Raw genomic sequence first — 20,679 nt, forward strand, 5'->3', positions numbered from 1 at the left:
TTTTGCCCACTAGTTTTAGCACCCAATTCCTGCCTGAAACAACCATTTCTTGTTCTTTCATTGCCCTAGATTGTGTTCACTTAGACCTTCAGGACCTTTCCAAGGACCCTCCGGACTGGAAGAACTCATCATTCTTCAGACTGGAATTTTATCGGTAAATACATTTTAAAGCGTTATTCCCCAAGAGATGAGGGTGGGAGAAGGATAATAGTATAGTAAGATTATGACAATTTATACCTTTCAATATATTTTATTCAGGCTCTTACAGGTTGAAATCTCCTTTCGTCTTAAAGGCATTGACCTACAAACAATTCATTCCCGTGAGTTACCAGACTGTTATGTCTTTCAGAATACGGCAAGTATCTTTGTTTTACTATCCACTTCCTTTTATTTTTCCCTACACTTTTTGTTGATGCAGGGTATAAAACGCAGCAGCCTACAGATGTGTTAAATGCAGTCGTGTTTAAAACAGATGTAGTGATACAATATGGTACTTTTTTTTTTTTTTCCAGAGACATAGTCTCGCTCTGTCACACAGGCTGGAGTGCAGTGGCGAGATCTCAGCTCACTACAATCTCTGCCTTCCAGATTCAAACAGTTTTCATGCCTCAGCCTCCCAAGTAGGTGGGATTACAGGCATGTGCCACCACACCTGGCTAACTTTTTTGTATTTGTATTAATAGTAAAGACAGGACAGAGTTTTGCCACATTGGCCAGGCTGGTCTCGAACTTCTGGCCTCAAGTGATCTGCCCACCTAGGCCTCCCAAAGTGCTGGGATTACAGGCATGAGCCATCATGCCCAGCCTCATTATGGTATTGTTGATCCAGAGACCATTACTTCTGAAGATGAAGCAAGCCCTTTTCAACTTTTAAAAACTAAGTTTCTACATTGAAAAGAAGAGCTTAAACAATTGGCTTTGACTTTCTACTCTCCTAATACATTTTTAAAATTGTTTATGCCGGGTGCAGTGGGTCATGCCTGTAATCCCAGCACTTTGGGAGGCCGAGAGGCGGATCACGAGGTCAGGAGATGGAGACCAGCCTGGCTAACACGGTGAAATCCCGTCTCTACTAAAAATACAAAAAAATTAGCTGGGCGTGGTGATGGGCGCCTGTAGTCCCAGCTACTAGGGAGGCTGAGGCGGGAGAATGGCGTTATCCCGGGAGGCGGAACTTGCAGTGAGCCAAGATCGCGCCACTGCATTCCAGCCTGGGTGACAGAGCAAGATTCTGTCTCAAAAAAAAAAAAAAAAAAAAAAATTGTTTATGAAGGTGTTTTAAATGTCTATAGTACTCTTCCCAGCTTTAGAGGAAGGTCTTTGCAAGTGTTGTAGCAAATGTTTTCAAACCTCGAGGCATAAACTGCTCCACTGATGGGAAGACCAGTCTGCAAAGTAGCAGTTGTTTCTCTTTTTATTTTGGGAGGGGGCATGTATGTATAGTAGAAGAGATGGTGCACTTTTATGGGGAAGTAAGCTGTCTTCTCATTTTCATAGACTTTCTTTCTTTGTCCTTCTCTCCTTCCTTCTTTTTCTCCCTCCCTCCCTTTCCTGTTCCTTAAAGGACTAAACTGAATGCCTAGCTGAAAGTTGTATATACTGTCCTTTAGCAATTCAGAAGAGTGTTTCATTCAACTATCAATAAATACTTAATGAGTCCTTACTATGCACCAGGCATTTTGCTATGCCCTAGAGGCACAGTGGCCCTCAGGAAAGCTTACAGCCTAGTGGGGGAAACAGAAAAACAAGTAAATGAAATAAAAGTAACTACTGATTGTGATATGTGATAAGGAAGAATGTCTCCAGCTGCAAGCTCTCTGGGGTGGGTGGGCCAGAGGAGCACTGGGAGCATCTGCAGGGATGAGGGAAGGGCAGGAGAGGAGCATGGAGTTTGGTCTGCAAGGATGAGGTCATTGATGACTTTGTCATGATATGGTCAGAAGTGTGGGTTTAAAAATATTGGCTTTTCATTTTTATTTTGTTCTTTGGACTTCTATCTGCTTTGAGAAAAGCATTTTAGGGGCCCTCCTGGAGGAAACAGAGACCTTGAGTGCCAGTGCTAGTGAAGGTTTAGTTATAACTTACAGGTATAGAAATGAAGATGGTATGGTTTAATTCTCAAACCTCTGGTTTGAGTGTGTGATCTTCTTGGGCAGACTTGGCTTGTGTTCAGAGACAGGCAGGTGCATGTGGATTTGATCATCTACATATCCGCTCTCCAAGCTCTGCCAGTGAACTTTTTGGTTTTCTTAACGTGTTCACCCTAATAAGTACTTGGCATATATCACTTATAAACTGTAAATGATTTAAATGATTGATTTAAATTTCATAAGGTAGAAGATTGAGGGCATTTGGACATCTTAAGCTCAGCCTGCAGTCTTGGAGCAATCTTTGTTCTTTCTGAAAGCATTATATGTAGCTCTTGAAACAAATAGAAAAATAATTTCTAGCCTAACAAAAACTAGAATTTCATACCCAAAGAGCTAAATTGAAGGAAATGTTTTAAAATTCAATTCAGAATAATAAATGAGATCATTGTGTTCTTTCAAAGATTAGTTAATTTTGGTTTTTATTCCTAGGACTGTTTGTCTGTTTTGCTCTAGGATTTCTCTGAACCAGATATCTGATATCCTGTATTTAGTAAAACTTCACATATTAGCCCTTTTAATCATATTTGTTTCATTAATAACAGAAAGTTGTGAAGAAATCCTGTGATGTGAACATTTTCATTGGTATAATTCTCTTTGTTGCCTTATGTCTTTATTGTGAGTTCCTTAGCCTCTAATTGTACTTGTGTTTGTTTTTTACAATTTTGACTTAAAACCTTCATACTAGAGGACTGAGAGATTTATATAGCACCATTCCAATACGGGGGTATTCTGAATTTGATTATAAACTTACCTGTACTGTTGAGTTTTATGCTTTCACATGTTTTCATGATCACAATTATTGTTTGTTTCCAGTTTTAGTGCTCCCTCAAGCATTTCTTGAAAGGCTAGTCTAGTGGTGAAAATTCCCTCAGCTTTTGCTTGTTTGGGGAGGGCTTTATTTCTTCTTCATTTCTGAAGGATGGCTTTGCTGGATATAGTATTCTTGACGACAGGTTTTTTTTTTTTTTTCTTTAAACTCTTTGAATATATCTTCTCATTCTCTCCTGGCCTGATGTTTTTCTCTTGCAGCTTTTTTTTTTTTTTTTTTTTGAGACAGAGTCTCCATCTGCCATCCAGGCTGGAGTACAGTGGCACCATCTCTGCTCACTGCAAACTCTGCCTCCTAGGTTCACGCCATTCTCCTGCCTCAGCCTCCCGAGTAGCTGGGACTACAGGCACCCGCCACCATGCCCGGCTAATTTTTTTGTATTTTTAGTAGAGATGAGGTTTCACCATGTTGGCCAGGATGGCCTCCATCTCCTGACCTTGTGATCTTCCTGCCTCGGCCTCCCAAAGTGCTGGAATTACAGGCATCAGCCACTGCGCCCAGCCTACTTGCAGCTTTTAGAATTATCTCTGTCTTTGACTTTTGACAGATTGATTATAATGGGCCTTGGAGAGAATCTTTTTGGGGTGAATCTAATTGGGGATCTTTGAGCTTCCTAGATCTGGATGTTCATATCTCTCCCAAGACTTGAGAAGTTTTCAGCTGGGTTATTTGAAAAGACCCGTCATCAATTTCAGAAATTCTTTTTATTTTATTTATTTATTTGTTTTGAGACAGAGTCTCAATCTATTGCCCAGGCTGAAGTGCAGTGGTGTGAGCTCAGCTCACTGCAACCTCCACCTCCTAGATTCAAGTGATTCTCATGCCTCAGCCTCCCCAGTAGCTGGGATTACAGGCACCTGGAACCGCACCCAGCTAATTTTGTATTTTCTATTAGAGGTGCTGTTTCACCATGTTGGCCAGGCTGGTCTCAAACTCCTGACCTCAAATGATCCACCTGCCTTGGCCTTCCAAAGTGCTGGGATTACAGGCTTGGCCACTGTACCCGGTCAGAAATTCATTTTTCTTTGCTCGATGTAGTCTGTTGTTGAAGTTCTCAATTGTAATTTTTTTATTTCACTCATTGAGTTATTCAGCTCCAAGATTTCTGTTTGGTTCTTTTTTATGCTATGTCTCTCTGTTGAATTTCTCAATCAAATCATAAATTATTTTCCTGGTTTTATTGAATTGCTTGTATTCTCTTATATCTCACTCAGCTTTCTTAAGATCATTATTTTGAATTTTTCAGGCATTTTCTTTGGGTCCTGCTACTTGAGAATTATTATATTCCTTTGGGTGTCCTGTTTTCTTGCCTTTTCATGTTTCTTGTGTCTCTACATTGTTATCTATGCATCTAGTGAAATAGTTGCTTTTTCCAATTTTATGGAATAGCTTTCCTAGGGATAGACTTTTTCCTGTAGATGGGCCCTAGAGTGTTGGTTGACTATAGTGCATTGGCTTTGGTTCTGGGCATACTCAGTAGTGTGGTGTCCATGCAGTTTGTTCAGTTGTGCTCCTTGTCAGTGATGTCTGTGATTGGCTCAGTGGCCTAGGCTGAGGGAGTTTTTAATAGCAATGGCACAGTTTTGCTGGAGGCAGGGATGCCAGATTGGTTGTTGGGCTGGACATGTGCATACATAATAAGCAGCAGGCTGTGTGGCAGGCTCTTCAACTGGGTAGGGGCAATTGCTGCCCAGCTGGCTGTCAGGTCAGGTGTGCATGGTTGTGGTGGGCCAGTAGGCTGTGAGGCAGGCTCTTTAGAGATGTGAGGTCACTGCTGAACTGGCTGTCAGGCCTGTGTGGGGTGTGGAGAGATAGCCAACTGTGTGGCCCAAGTGTGTGGGGTGTGGAGAGATAGCCAACTGTGTGGCCCAAGTGTGCACAAGCACAGCACACCAGCCAGCTGTTTGGTAGCTTCCTGCTGTGCAGTTCTGCCTGTTCCCAGGGTCAGGGGCAGGAATGGGTGCTGCATGGATTCAGATGTCAGGGTCTCAGATGTTCCATCAGGTCTAGGCTCTGGGCAGCCAGGGTCATGGTGTTGCATGCACCTGTGTAAACATGGTGGAATAATGGCAGGACTTCAGGAATGGAGAGAGACAATGAGTACTGGCCCCCAGGGCAGAACACACTCTGTTTGCGATCTGGTCTCTAAATGGCGTCATGCCATAGCAGCTTAGGTCACAGAAGTGAAGAGTGCGCACAATGTGTGCTTCCACTCTGGGGCAACATGGCTGCATGAACTCCCAGCACCTCTCCAAACCGGATTCAAAGCCTGTGAGGACTGGAGGGCTCTCCTGCAGCAATGACTGCTGGCATTCTGTGGCCGTAATGAGGACCACTGGAGTCTCTAGCCTAACGTTTTCCTGTCCAAAGAGATCCCCCTGGCTCTAAGCTGATCCTGGCTGGGGAGACAGTGTGGCAGAGGCCAGGTGCCTTGCTCCCCTTCCTGTGTTGCTGTCCTGGGCTTTCATGCTCCACAGGATTTTGCTGCTACCCTGGTGCTCTCCAGTGTACTTCTTCAGTGATTTCAGTCAAAATATAGTTGTTTATTCATTATCTTGGTCCCTTTGTGTGTGTGTGTGTGTGTGTGTGTGTTTGTGATGGGGGTGGGGTGCAGGAAGTGAATGTCAAGTAATTCTAGTCAGCCATTTTGCTGGCCTGTGTAATTCTCCTTGGATCAGCACACTATTTGGATGCCAGTGATTTTTTTTTTAAGCAGAGTTGATCTAACATGTTATACTTTCTTCTATGTTGTAATCTTTCTATACATTTGTGTCTCCAGATTATCTTTGACAATAAAGCTCACAGTGGCAAAATCAAAATCTATTTTGACAGTGATGCCAAAATTGAAGAATGTAAAGACTTGAACATATTTGGATCTAGTAAGTATGCTATATACTTGCCCATGGGGATTATAGATGATTTTTAACACTTTATTTTGGGGCTTGGGTATTTAAATGGTTTGTTTGCGTGGTAATAGGAAGAAAACCACGTCTTGAGCATTAGATTCTGTAAAAAATATCCCAAAGCCTTGTATTTTTGTTTAATTCAGCAAATGTTTACTATACACCTCTTAGAAGAGGTAGCATGACTGAGTGGTTAGGAGCTTAGCTCTGGAGCCAGATTGCCTGGGTTTCAGTTCCAGTTCTATTTACTGTGCCTGTGATCTTGGACAAATTACTTAACCTGTCTGTCTCAGTATCTTTCTGTGTAAAATGAGAGTAATAGTATAGGTTGAGCATCCCAAATCGGAAAAATCTGAAATCACAATCCTCTGAAATTTGAGACATTTGAGCACTGACATGACCAAAGCTCAAAGGAAATGCTTATTGGAGCATTTTGGATTCTGAATTTTTGGATTTGGGATGCTCAACCTGTAAGTATGAGGCAAGTATTCCAAAATCAAAAGAAATCTGAGATATTTTTGGTCCCAAATCATTCTGGATAAGGCATACTCAGCCTAAACTTACCTTTCAGGATATTGAATATTAAATGAATTAGTATATAAAGCAAAGTACTGAACACAAGAGTTGGCACATATTAATTGCTAGGCATTATGGGAAAAGGAAGAAAATGCCTGAGTGAGGGAGACTGACATGCTAATAAAATCTGTGATGTGTTATGGAGAGAAATAAGGGTATACATACAAAAAGCATGAGGAGAAAAAAAACAAAGGTTAAGTTTGAGTGGGGCAGAGTGGGAAAAGAAATGATTCTTGGAGAAGATATGCTTTGATCTGAGCCTTGGACAGTGGGGAAGGATCAGGGCCTCCAGAGCCCAGAGAGCAACCGCTGCAAGTGCTGAGTCATTTACTCAGTCATCGCTGGGAAAATATCACTTAATCCACATGTTTAAAATGGGCTACTGCTGAGCATGGGGGCTCACACCTGTAATCCCAGCACTTTGGGAGGCCTAGGCAGATGGATCACTTGATGTCAGGAGTTCAAGATCAGCCTGGTCAACATGACAAAACCCTGTCTCTACTAAAATTACAGAAATTAGCCGGGCATGGTGGCACACGCACCTGTAATCCTAGCTACTTGGGAGGCTAAGGCAGGAGAATTGTTTGAACCTGAGAGGCAGAGGCTGCAGTGAGCCGAGATCACACCACTGCACTCCAGCCTGGGCAACAGAGTGAGACTTTGTCTCAAAAATAAGTAAAATAAATTTAAAAAATTAAAATAAAATAAAATATAATGGGCTACCTATGGAACCTGTTCCGTTTGCTCAGTAAAGAATTGGGATGATGTTAATGATGGATGCTCAGTACTTTTTATTTTGCAAATTTTGTTTAAATGACTTTCCTTTTGACCAGGTTATCAGAATGAAAGAAAATGTAAAATACCTGTGGCTCCTGTTTTAGAGTTGTTTTAAGTTATATTTGATCTGTCGCCTGCTGCTTTTCAGATGTATGATATGTCCTGATGATTTGAAGTTTTGGTTTCAATAATTTCACCGACTGACTTAAGCCTCCGATTATAGTTTTGGTTTCTGTTAAAAAGTGGTTACTATTCCCCAGCATACACCACTCTCTTACAGACACGCAGAGATCAAGGGCATATTTTCTAATTAGGTCCAAGTATAGGTTGCAGTTTTCGGTGAAAAGAAACTAACCTTTGTCAAATATATGATTTGGAACATCATTATAAAGATCAAAATGATGGAAATTTCCAAACTAGGCAGTCAAATGCATTTCCAGAACAGTGAGTTTTTCACTTCTGCCTACAGCCCTCCTTGCAACATTAGGGGTTTTCCTAGATTGTGCTCAGAAGAGAGTATCTCTAGCCCCCTCCTGTGGCCAATGGGGAGAAACACAAGCCTCCTAGACGATTGGGTAAAAGTTCTTTAAGATTTACATATTCTTCTAGAGCTGTGTCTTAAGAAACCAGGTTCTATCACTAGGAGAATGTGAATTTAAAATAAGATGATGTGATGTGAAAGCGTTGAAAAAATTATGTTTGGAAACCATCTTAGGAAATGGACTTTTTCAACCCTATATGAAGCTGTCTGGTGGATTGAGATTGCCTTGGCTTTGGGGGAAGTGGACAAGGACAAGGGTGACATCTGGTGGGACACTTACACTATTTCTAAAAGTTCAGAGGCTCATTCACACCCACACGCTAACCCCCAGGCTCCTCTCTCCTTTGTCATTACCCATATTGAAGCAAATGCAGGTGAATGCCCTTTTTCACATACAAACCTCGTGCTGCCTTTTGTGACTCCCAAGTCCCCTTTCTAAATGTGCCATATCTTCATTTAACTTGGTTTCATAAACACAGGAATTTGGAGATGAGGAGCTTGGGGAGGAATTAGCGGGATTCCTCTTTGGCGGGATTCCCCAATGATGGGTGATACAAATTGTGGTTTTTTTTGAGATGGAGTCTTGCTCTGTCACCCAGGCTGGAGTGCAGTGGCACAATCTCATCTCACTGCAACCTCCACCTCCTGGGTTCAAGCGATTCTTCTGCCTCAGCCTCCCAAGTAGCTGGGACTACAAGCACACACCACCACACCTGACTATTTTTTGTATTTTTAGTAGAGATGGAGTTTTATCATATTGGCCAGGCTGGTCTCGAACTCCTGACCTTGTGACCCGCCCACCCCGGCCTCCCAAAGCGCTGGGATTACAGGCATGAGCCACCACGCCCGGCCAAGATGTTCATAAAATACATATTTTTAGCATACCAAACCAGTCTTCTCAGTAATTCAAAGAAAAACAGAATCCTATACTGGATTCTGTTAGGAGGACTGGTTTCTGTTCCTAAGCCTGCTTGTTTTCCCATCTGTAAACAAGGTCCAATACAAGCTGCCTTGGAGATTTGTGTTCTAGTTATATGTCAGAAAGGAAAGTACTAGATGCTGTCCTTGCATTTCATAAGATTTTCAGTTTCATCTTCCCAAGAGCTGCCTATGTTTCCTCTGCTCCATTCCATGGATCCAAGGGAAAGAAAAATCTTGCATTATGCTAGAGCTAAGTTGTTTTCTTACCTACCCATTAGATGATACCTCAAGATAACTTTCTTGACTGTAAATGGCTAAAGGTAAATGTAAGTGCTAGGCACTGGGCACTATTCTAACAAGCCCTTCACATAGACAGTTCTACCTGGTTCTCATGACAGCCTCAGGAACGGGTACACTTGCCCTTCCCATTTTGTAGGTGGCACATCTGAAGCTTAGTAAGATGAAATCATTTGCTCAGAGAGTTGCATTTACCACGCTGGCTGTCTGCTCACCACCCACTGTAGGAGCTGCTTTGCCCTCAGACACTCATGCCAGTATCACTCACATCTTTGCATTATTAAGTCCATAGACAGTCTGGCATTTCTCTTCAACACTGTCTCTGCAGAGGTTTCCGTGGAGGACTCTGACCGCAGTCTCTCCTCTGAAGGTCACCTGTCCCTGGTTTTATTTGCTTCTCCTCTGGCCTTTCTGCTCCATCCCATTCCTGAGCTCATCTCCTTTTCTAATTCTCAAACGTCGCTCCCCATCCCTGACCGCTGTCCTTCCCAGTGGTCTCTCTGAGGGGCCATCACTCCCATGGCTTTAACTGCCACTGAATAGTCCTCTCTTGTCATGAATATCCAGAGTAAACTCGGTTTACCCAAGACAGGGAACCAGGAATCATTCTTGGTTGTCCTTCTTCCTTATTCCCCAACTTCATTTAGAGACCAGGCCATGACTCTCTCCATCTCTTACGATTCTGTGCCCTCTTTTGCTCTGCCCCAACTTAGCTCAGACCATCATAAGTTCTAACTTAGATTATTCAGTGGTCTTATGTTCTGCTCGATTCTCTTCATTTATTTGTAAGTATACTGAAGCATTATACTAGCCACAGGTGCTGTATTCAACACTACTGTCTTAGTCTGTTTTCTGTTACTTATAACAGAATGCCTGAAACTGGCTAATTTATAAAGAAAAGAAATGCATTCTTTCAGTTCTGGAACCTGAGAAGTCTAAAGTCGGAGGACCACTTCTGGTGAGGACCTTCTTACTGGTTGGGAGTCTCAGTGGAGTCCCAAGGCAGTGCAGGGCATCACATGGTGAGGAGGGGGAGCATACTAGCTCAAGTCTCTCTTCCTCTTCTTATGAAGCCACCAGAGCCATTCCCTTGATAACCCATTAATCTATGAGTGGATTAATCCATTTATGAGGGCAGAGACCTCATGACCCAATCACCTCTTAAAGGCCCACCCTCTCAATCCTGTCATATTGGGGATTAAATTTCAACACGAGTTTTGGAGGAGACAGATAATTCAAACCATAGCAACTACCTGTGGGCCCTGCTTTACAGAGCCTGTCACTTGATGGGGAAGATGGACACTGAATCATAAAATAAGTTACTGCTGTGAGTGTTTGCTATTGTTATTTTCCTTGGCTGTTTCATGGGCTCTTTGTATATGAACTTGCATAATTTTCACGTTTTCTTTCCCAATTTTCATAATGTTCTTGCCCATTCTACACTGTCTCTGTGCTCTGTGCTGTGCTGCCTTTGCAGATGTAATGAAAGGTCAGTGTTTGTTGTGCAGAGGAAAGTAAAGGAGCTCTGGGTATGTGTAGTAACCAAAAACCATGAAAGTATATAGGAGGGGGCTAATAGAGATGAGAATTTAAGGAATTATTTTCTGAGATGGGAGATTTTTCATTTGGAACTTGAGCCTGAAAATAAATAAGCTGAGCTGCGTGTGTGGAGAAGTGCTGTTCCAGGCAGATGGATCAGCATGTGCAAAGTCCCTGAGGCGAGAGCAGGAGAGAAGGAAGACCAGTGTGACTGCAGGGTGGAGAAGGCGGGGGGCAGGCAGGAGAGAGCCGGGCTGGGATCGGAGACACTACTGTGAAGTCTGAGAGAAACCAAGGTTGGATTCATCTCCTTCCCGTACATTCTTCTTGCTGCTGTGTGCTCCAAACCAAAAATCTGATTACCACTCCCCTCCTTGCTTCTGTTCCAAGAAGCAATTTTCTCTCCATATGGAGAAGGCTTATAAGATTGGCACTATGTCCTGGGAAAGTGCACAGTGAGGTTGAGAAGCAGAAGTGGGGATTCTCAGTGGTGGTGGTTTAATTTGTTTGATTTCTTATTAATGGTGAACTGGATGTCTCTGCTTTTATGTGAAAGAACTCAGAGTATGTCAGCAGTTTTGCCTTTTTTTGAATGGAGCCCAAATGGATCACTTTCCGTTGAATTCTATTCTACAGTAAATATTTATATATCAATTTGAGTGCATTTATTAGCAGCTCATTTTTTTTTTTTTTTTTTTTTGAGACGGAGTCTCGCTCTGTCACCCGGGCTGGAGTGTAGTGGTACGATCTCAGCTCACTGCAAACTCTGACTCCCAGGTTCACGCCATTCTCCTGCCTTGGCCTCTTGAGTAGCTGGGACTACCGGCACCCACCACCATGCCCGGCTAATTTTTTTTGTATTTTTAGTAGAGACGGGGTTTCACTGTGTTAGCCAGGATGGTCTCGATCTCCTGACCTCATGATCCACCCACCTCGGCCTCCCAAAGTGCTGGGATTACAGGCGTGAGCCACCGCGCCTGGCCCAGCTCACATGTTTTTAAATGTATAGCTTTATATCAGGGAATGTTTTGCCTTATATATGTACTTCTGAATGAGTGCAGTGTGATTTGTTTCTGATATTTACCATTTTGTTTTAACAACAGACAAAACATTTATTGTTTGAACTTCTTTTCACACTGCCATTTTGTTTGGAAATTATTCTCTGGTAAGGCGTGTTTAACATTTGAATTCTGTTTTTATTCCTCAGCTCAGAAAAACACTCAGTATGTCCTGGTGTTTGATGCGTTTGTCATTGTGATTTGCTTGGCATCTCTTATTCTGTGTACAAGATCCATTGTTCTTGCTCTAAGGTTACGGAAGGTAAGAGCGTGTTCTCATTCTCTTCCTGCCCTCTTGGCCTGCACCCTCAGTTTGCTCAAGCAGTGGACCACCGATGTTGTGCCACCTGCCTTTTATGGAGACTTTTGACTAAATTAGATTCCTCTGAGTAGTTGCCCCCTGTGAGGCATTTATCAGCCTGAGGTGTAGGAAGTGAGTAAAGGCTCTGAGTATGTCAGGTGGCATCAGATAATTATCCTGCTTAAAACTGAGCTGATATGTACAGACGCACAGTGGTGAACTCTCAGGCTTTTGAATGTTTCCAGAATAACGAGGCCCTCTTCAATTCAGGAGTGATCTGAAGAACAGAGTAATAGCATGTGTGGGTTTCATCTTTTGTCTTCAAATCAGAGTTCATTTTGACAGGGAGGCATGGTAAATGGATTATAATGAAGCATAAAATACTTTATTCTGTTTTTCAAATAGTTTTAAAATTCTCCCTTGAGTTTCATTTTGCCTTTTTACCCTCAGGGCTCTTATGAATATATACTTCTGCTCCCCACATATCTTATTCTGACTGTGGCATGTGTACAAATGCACACTGGGGGCGGGGAAATCGGAAGTCCACAGAGTACCATTTGTGGAGCAGGGACGTAGTCTGCATTTGATTTTGCCTAATCCTGACCTTTGTCAATGTCCTTTGTAAATATCCATCTCTCTTACATGCTCCCCGATCTCCTTGATATTATGAATGCAAAGTTAAGGTCCTGTCCCTGCCAAGGTGATGGGGCTCATATTTGAGCACGCACTCTGGAGCCGGCCTGCCTGGACACGGATCCTGGCTTAGCCTCTCGGTGCCTCAGTTCCCTTCTCTGGGTGATAGACCTGCTAGTACCTGGTTCATTGGGTTGTCATCGGAATGGATGTGTTGGTAATATGAAAAGTATTTGGAACATACTTTATGTTAGCTATGACAAGAGCCTGCCGGAGTTACCATGTACGTATTTCATATTTGAGGTAACTTCACAGACAATTGAATGCTTACTCAGATTACGGGGGAAGTGTGTGCTATAACCTCCACTTTCGAGGTGGATCTGGCAAGTTGGAAAGGCAATGCCATGTCCTTTTACAGGTGAGAGCACTGTTTTGCACTTGCCTTCTCCTTCCAGAAGGCAGTGTGGTTTATAAGAAACACTTCTTTAAATGTTTGCCTTAGAGATTTCTAAATTTCTTCCTGGAGAAGTACAAGCGGCCTGTGTGTGACACTGACCAGTGGAAGTTCATCAACGGCTGGTATGTCCTGGTGATTATCAGCGACCTAATGACAATCATTGGCTCCATATTAAAAATGGAAATCAAAGCAAAGGTGAGGGAAGCCCATTTAAAGTCTCTGTTCTTCATCTTCTCCTGGACGGCCACAAGCATCTTAAGACATATGATCCTTTGGAGACAACTTTGATTCTTGTGTCTTCCCTTTTCTCACACTGGCACAAGTGAGGCCTCCCCTGACTTGGTTCCTCGTGAAGGAAAAGTAAGGAAGCCGATGTTCCATGGAACGAAACTTGGCAACAGCTCCAGAATAATGACAAAGCTTGAGAAGATTGATTATTTGGGCCTCATTTTTCTTTTTAAGTTGCAAAAGGAGCAGCTTATCCATAAAGCAGTCCTTTCCCTGAACCTGCATGTCAAGAGCTTGTGGGGAGGATCTGTGACCATTGGGTGCTCTGACAGATGGGGTGAGGGCAGGAATGTCGGACTGCCTGCTAAAGCCTGACCCTTTGTATAACTTAGTTGATTTGATCTCCTACCTAAGCCTCAACTCCTCCTTCACCACACTGTTCTCCTGTCCACTCTCTGCTGTTGGTCAGAGGTCCCACCAGCCATACCTCCTAACCCTGACACGCCTACTCCTCCCCTATCCTGGCTCCCTCTGGCTTTCTTCAGGCTTTTTCTTCTCTGGTCAACTGTGACAGCAGTCTCCTCACCAGCTTTCCCATCTTCTGCTTCATACCTCTGAGATCCATTCACACAGCTGTCAGAGGGACTTTTCTGAAAGTGTCTATCCGGCTGTTACCATCCTTTCTACCTCTTGGGGCCTACTTTGGGATGAAGCAGCTTCCCTTGGCAGCATGGCCTCTGGGGTCATCATCATCCAGCTCTGCCTCTTGCTCCTGCCCCTGCTCTGACCCTGCCCCTCTAGGATGTCTTGTCAGCTTTGTACCTTTGTTCAGCCTTTGTCCACTTATCTGTGGCGCTTCCTCCCAGCCTGTCCTGCAGGCCCGTCTTTGCTCTGGGGTCGTGTCTGTGGTGTCCCTCTGTGATGAGCTAGGCATTGTGTCTTTCACTGCATTTAGCATATTGTATGAGAATCATGTTTGTGTGTTTGTCTTTTCAACTAGCCCTAGAATTTCCTGAGAGCTGGAGCTGTGTTAGCAAATCATGTGGGAGTTTTCTTTCAAAAGCGGTTGAATTGTATTGTTTGGTACTTAACAAACACCATTAATTTATATCCTCGAATGCCTAGGTCAGTGATAAATGCAATTTCTATTTGAGAGTATTATTTGGAAAAAAATTGAGTTCAACCTAAATGTAATTTCTATTTGAGTGTATTATTTGGAAAAAAAATTAGTTCAACCAGTTGAAATACTAAAAGAAAACGAGAAACATATTTGGAATTATATCTGTTTTCTTTTTTTCTTTAAAAAAAACCTCTCACTATCACCTATAGGAAGGCAGATAGTTCTTTTTTTATTAATTGGTTTAATGTAAGGTTAATAAGCTAAGTGGAGTCAAATATTTTACTCATTTCTCTCTCTCTCTTTTTTCATTCCTTAGAATCTCACAAACTATGATCTGTGCAGCATTTTGCTTGGAACCTCTACGCTCTTGGTTTGGGTTGGAGTCATCAGATACCTGGGTTATTTCCAGGCGTATAATGTAAGGATGTGGCACTGGGTAGTGCCACTGCAGTTGAGACTCATTTATTCTTTGGGTTCTAATAGCTACGTTTTCATTTCACCCATTCTGTTCATTCTTTTTTTCAGGTGCTGATTTTAACAATGCAGGCCTCACTGCCAAAAGTTCTTCGGTTTTGTGCTTGTGCTGGTATGATTTATCTGGGTTACACATTCTGTGGCTGGATTGTCTTAGGACCATACCATGACAAGGTGTGTAGCACACATTCCTCCTTCTGCACATGGGGCACGTGGGACCCGTGAACATGGGTTTCTAGCATTTACTTGCTTCCTGGTCTTCTCTAGCACGTACCCTTGACATCAGTAAGCATGTATCTTTGTATCCATTTTCTTTTTCCTTTTTTCCTTTTCAGGATATAGAAGTGACTACAGGATATTGAAACAAGAACTGTACAAGACTAGAAAGCATGTATTATAGTTGTCTGGGACTGGCTTAAGGGGTCACATGGTTACCCGGTGATCATCAAATGGGAAATGTTTGGACATGAGATCACTATATTAAAAATGAAAATTAGGAAAATTATTATAAAAAATTTCCAATTTAAAGTATTATGTTTTTCGTCCAAGTTAATTGAGAAGAATGAAGATGGGCAGAGACTGCCTAAAACGACCATAATAGGTTTATGATAGAAATGGTGACACGTCTTGTCTCTGCAGATATCTGGTTTTGATTATAGCATCATCTTTGTGCCTTATTAAAGATCAGTATCTGAATTCTAAACTATTACCAAACTTCAGTTAGCATTATGATCTCAGGGACATCAAAGTTGTGCTAGGATGTTTTTGTTATAAAATCATGCATTTGATTAGTAGATGCATCAGGAAATGAAACTAGGTAAGCCTTGTTTTTAACCCAGAAAATTAAAAGGAGTTATTTTATCTTATGACTTTTCCTCCATTGGGCCTGTGGCAGTTGGAACAACAGAAACAACAAAAATAGCAGCAGCTAACACTTACTGCTTGTGTGTTAGACACTCTGCTGGGTATTTCGGTGCTCTTTCTTATTTACTCCCCACAACAACCCAGGGTACTGTTAGCCTCACTTAGGTGCTCTGCAAGGAGAAAAGAAGTTAAAAATGGTAGGCATTCCTTCCAAGTTTGTATACCAGTTCAGCCTTAAGTTTTGACCTTGTTAGTTGCATTAACCAAAAAATGTGATCAAATCTGGTTTACAAACTGTTATACATGAATCTTAAACCTCTGTGCTGTCCTACCAGAATAACACTGAGTAACCTGGCACACTCAGACTTTCTCCTTTTTAGGTGTCACATTTAATATGTCTAGAGAGAATTACTGTTTTTCCTATTTGAGATAATATATAATTAACAAAGTGACAACCTCTGGGTTGGTAGTAAATCTTGATAATATTGCTCTTCAAATTTTCTGTCACTGCTTTAAAGGTGACTCATAAGAAAAAATTATTCTTTGTTATGATCTCTCTGATTTGGAGAACTTACTGTCTTAGAGCCTGGAAAAATGTATTTTTCTTCCTTGCTTTATGCTCTGAAAGCTTTTCCACATCTCTGTCACTAGAGGGCAGTGTTGCACTGTGTGGAATAAATACTGTGCCTGAGGATTCAGCTTTAATTCACTGCCCCCAAGGTCACTGGACAAGTGGTCCCATCTCTTTTGCACCCCACCCCCGTCTCCCCTACCTCATCATTATTCTGGAAGGTGCTCAGATAAGGTTGCTTGAATTTTACTAGATGGCTACCATTCTCAACTGCTGTCTGCTAGGCATGGTGCCCAAGATTCTTTATCTCCCTTGCTGTGTTAACCCTTCCCTCCCCTTCTCTGTGAAGAAATCCAATTGTCCTTTTACAGAGAATAGGCACCTTCATATATGAAATAATATTCCTGAGATTACCCAGCTAGAAAGTGGCAGAGATAGGATTCAAACCTAGGTCAGCCTGACTGCGGTACCTGTGCTTTGACCCATACCCTGTAGGGCTTTTCTTGGTGTTATCTAAAACAGATCATTGCAAGAGAGCATATAGTCTGACAAGAAACAGTCTTGTACTTGGAGATCAACCGTGAGAGGACAGCCATGTAATTGGTCTCATTCTCTCAATGGTGTCAAGGTCACCTCATGGAAAATGAGGTTATTTGTTTTGTGAGCCTGACTGCATTTCCATATGTTCAATTTGTCCTTTCAAAGGATCCAGGTGAAACTGGGATGCTCTGAGCCAGCACTGTCCAAGAAAAATACAATTTGGGCTACAATTGAGAACCTTGCCTATACTGTAAAATTTTCTAGTAGCCACATTAAGAAATACAAACCAGATGAAATTAATTTTAATTACGTATTTTAAGCCTAATATACCCAAAATATTATTTCAGCATGTATTCAGTATAAAATATTGAAATATTTTACATTCCTTCATACTAGTCTTTTTGATGTGGTGGATATTTTGTCCACACAGCACATCTCAATTTGGACTAGCTACCTGTTGGATGCTGGCTATTCACACATTCCTGGTGACTACCATTATGGACACTGCAGCTCTAGACTTATGTCTTTCACTTAATATCAGCTTTCCCTTTATACCCCTGGAGGAGGGGAGGGATAAGGGATGTCTATAGGGTTGCTCGCAGGTTATGGCATCTCTCACCAGGCTGATATATTGGGGAAATGCACAGCTGAGTTAATTCACTGAATTGTACAAGTCAGTTGGGGAAGAGAACATCAGTCTGGTTTTGGAATTTTGTCCTTTTCTTCCCCATATTGCTACCTCTTTGAATCTGAAGTTAGAATATTTTATTGCCCCTTGCATCCTTTCCCCTAAATTAATCCAAGCTGTCAGCAAGTTCAGGTTCTGCCAGTATCTGAATCAGAGGACTTTCAGGTTACCCGAAGCCTTGAAAAGCTAAGCATTCAAAGCGGTCATTTTTGTAGGATTTTTAGAATCACAGCAACCTTGATTGTGAAAGCTAATTCTTTCTTTAAAACAAAACAACTGAAAAGGAGACATCAGGAAAACCATTTGACTGATAACTGGGGTCCCATAACACTTCAGCTTCCTGTCTTCCTGTTAGGCATCTGATTTCAGGGGCTCAATGGAAAGGGAGTCAAGATGCAAAAAGGATCCTGCTGATGTGTGTTCCCGGCACTAATGGACTTTGGCGCAATGCCCTTTCAAAATGCCTGGGCACAGAGGGCGAGAGACTGTTGATGTTCTTCCAAACCTCATCTTGAATTATTAAACATTACTCTAATGTGGCTTTTACATTTCCAGAGGACTTTTTTTTTTTTCTGTGAGGAATAAATCATAGCCTTGCGATGTCCCCGTTTTACAAATGAGAAGACCAAGGCTTGAAAAGTTATTGGACTTCGCTGATGCATGGGTCAAAGTTCAGCAGACTCTGCATTACATTTTCCTCCTCCCAAGGCCTCTGGTTTTAGCCACGTACCTCTCAGCTAAAACATTTTGCCTAAAGTTTGCATGAGATTCTTGGCACCAGCTCTTAAAGCAAATATTTATGTTGTTCTCTGACATAAGCCATTGCAGGTTATGGTTTCATTGAAATGAAAGGTTTCTGGCCCAACTGCAAACTTATCATTTGTGAAATGAATGGTTGGGTTCTCACTGTGGGGCCAGAGAACCTATGGGGACTCTTTATGGAAATACCCATTTAATATGTATTAAATGTCTACTGTGCACCCAACATTGCTAGGTTCTTACAGACCAAGTTCTTGGAGGGGAGGAACTATGGTTTGTTCCTCTTTACATTCCCAGTGTCCAGCACAGCACATAGACCATGGTAGGTGCCCAGAAAGTTTGTTGAATGAACAAGAAGCAGAGAGAGAGTAGTACCTGCTTTCCAGGGGCTTATGATTGCTCAAGATCCAAAGGAATGCCCTACAAATGTGGTCCTTCTAGACTGGAAGCACATTAGGACCTTGAGTATTTTTAAGCTCACTTTTACTATGAATTTGGCCACTGAAACAGACTCTGGTTCACAGCCACTTCTTGTACAAAATGTCAGGGTGTTACCAAACACCTAAAATTGACTGGGTCTCTGTTTTAACTCTTTGGTGTGTTAAAATAATTCTCATGTTCACAAGAGGAGGGGGTGGTAAAATAATGTTAATGTTGAGACAGATATTGTATGTAGCCTGATAAGTGACTAAACAGAAAATTAAGAAACGAATGTGACATGTACTGATCAACTAGCTATTTGCAGTTGAAACCTGAAGCGTGGACAGTTGTGCTTGGACTTAGAGGTTCTTGAAACTAGAGAAAGGAATTCACTGGATTCCAAAAGAAACTGAGAAATATGAATTATTAATGGTGCTGTCAGAGTTGTAATTGACATCTATAGAAACCAACTTTAATGTCAGTGTTTTCAGCTTTAACTTCAATGTTTTAAGGCTAGTGTTGGGTTTAGAAAATATTTACTGTGGCAACAGCCTGTTTTACTGTTAAATAATCTACATATTGTTAAGTGATCTGTTCATTTGGATATTTCTTCTAGGTCTTTTTGGAGAAGGACTTTAGTTCATCAGAGTTTTTGCTGATGCAGCAAAGCCATGGGTGGGATCCTTGTTTGGGGTGCATTTGTAGACCTTCCCCCTTGGCCACCAACTTTACCTTGCCTGGTCCAGCCATGTGGCTGGAAAGTAAGGCATGGTGTTTGTATCTAATTGGAGCGTGTGTGTAAAAACAATTAGAAGACCATAGTTCATTCTGTGATTCTTACCGATATGGAGTGCAGAGAAAGGACTAGAGCTGCCAGGGCACTCGGTCTTGAAGTACACTCTGAAATAACCCTTGAACGATGGTTTAATTGGACGCAGAGAAGAGAAAAAAGAATATAGCAGGTGAGGAGAATAAATTCCATGAGGGAAAAATGTAGGGATGGGCCTGGTGTTGGAGGAGAAGATAAGCACAGCATGTTAATACTGTCAAGGAGGAGATGTAATGAGACCACATGAAGGAGGAACTTATCACAACCTTCTTGGTTTAGATTTTTATTTTGCATTCAAACTTTGTATAATCTCACAAGGGAGAAATGACCTGAAAGCCTTCTTCTTAAAGTATAGGTTTTATTGCAGCTTTGACTGGGGAGGGTGAAGAGATTGGAGTAAAAGAGACTTCCTTGGAAGTTTCTGTAATAATTCGGAAATTCGTGTTGACATCACAGTAGAGTAGAAAGGGTGAATCGGACAAACGTGATAGGAACAGACAGGACTTAGAAGACTGAAAATGGGGAAGAGTAATCAGTTCAACACAGAGTTTTAAGGACTTAATTATTTCAGAGTAAATGTTTCTTTGGCAGGAGATTGGAATCACTGACAGAAATAGGGCAATTTAGAAAAAAAGCTCATTTTTTCTGGTTAGGGTGATAGAAAGTTTTGTTTTTTTGGCATTTTCAAGGAATGGTCTGTTATATAACAAATGCCAGCTGGGCACAGTGGCTCATGCCTGTAATCCAAGCACTTTGGGAGGCTGAGGTGGGCGGATCACCTGAGGAGTTCAAGACCAGCCTGGCCAACATGGTGAAACACCATCTCTACAAAAAATAAAAAAATTAGCTAGGCTTGGTGGCAGGCACCTGTAATCTCATCTATTTGGGAGGCTGAGGCATGAGAATTGCTTGAACACTGGAGGCAGAGGTTGCAGTGAACTGGGATTGCAACTGCCTTCCAGCCTGGGTGGCAGAGTAAGACTCTGTCACAAACAAACAAACAAACAAACAAAACCTACAAATGCTCTCTAAGTGTAGAAAACATAAGAAGATGCTTATGTTAATCAGGAGAAAAACCAGGATCTAAACTTGTTAGATCCTGGTTTTAGATATGTAAAAACTACATAGGGAGAAACTGTGGGAATTGTTAAGAGATTAACTTTGAGAGTATGGAGGGGTGTGTGTGTGTGTGTGTGTGTGTGTG

At 42.0% G+C, this 20,679-nt stretch overlaps 1 protein-coding gene across 3 annotated transcripts in view; it reads left to right on the forward strand.

Annotated features, from left to right (window-relative positions):
* Positions 1-20,679, forward strand: part of MCOLN2 (mucolipin TRP cation channel 2) — a 72,806-nt gene that overhangs the window by 45,688 nt on the left and 6,439 nt on the right. For 2 of the 3 annotated variants that reach the window (XM_001107980.3, XM_077953462.1), the window contains exons 5-11: positions 70-154; positions 259-355; positions 5,759-5,858; positions 11,741-11,853; positions 13,028-13,177; positions 14,647-14,748; positions 14,856-14,978. In XM_001107980.3, coding sequence (XP_001107980.2) covers positions 70-154; positions 259-355; positions 5,759-5,858; positions 11,741-11,853; positions 13,028-13,177; positions 14,647-14,748; positions 14,856-14,978 — 770 coding nt within the window. Of the gene's footprint in view, positions 1-69; positions 155-258; positions 356-5,758; positions 5,859-11,740; positions 11,854-13,027; positions 13,178-14,646; positions 14,749-14,855; positions 14,979-19,262; positions 19,584-20,679 lie in introns of those variants that run through there. The other variant, XM_077953469.1, reaches the window with a different exon arrangement.

Source organism: Macaca mulatta, chromosome 1, assembly GCF_049350105.2.
Source record: "Macaca mulatta isolate MMU2019108-1 chromosome 1, T2T-MMU8v2.0, whole genome shotgun sequence".
Classification (NCBI taxonomy): domain Eukaryota; kingdom Metazoa; phylum Chordata; class Mammalia; order Primates; family Cercopithecidae; genus Macaca; species Macaca mulatta.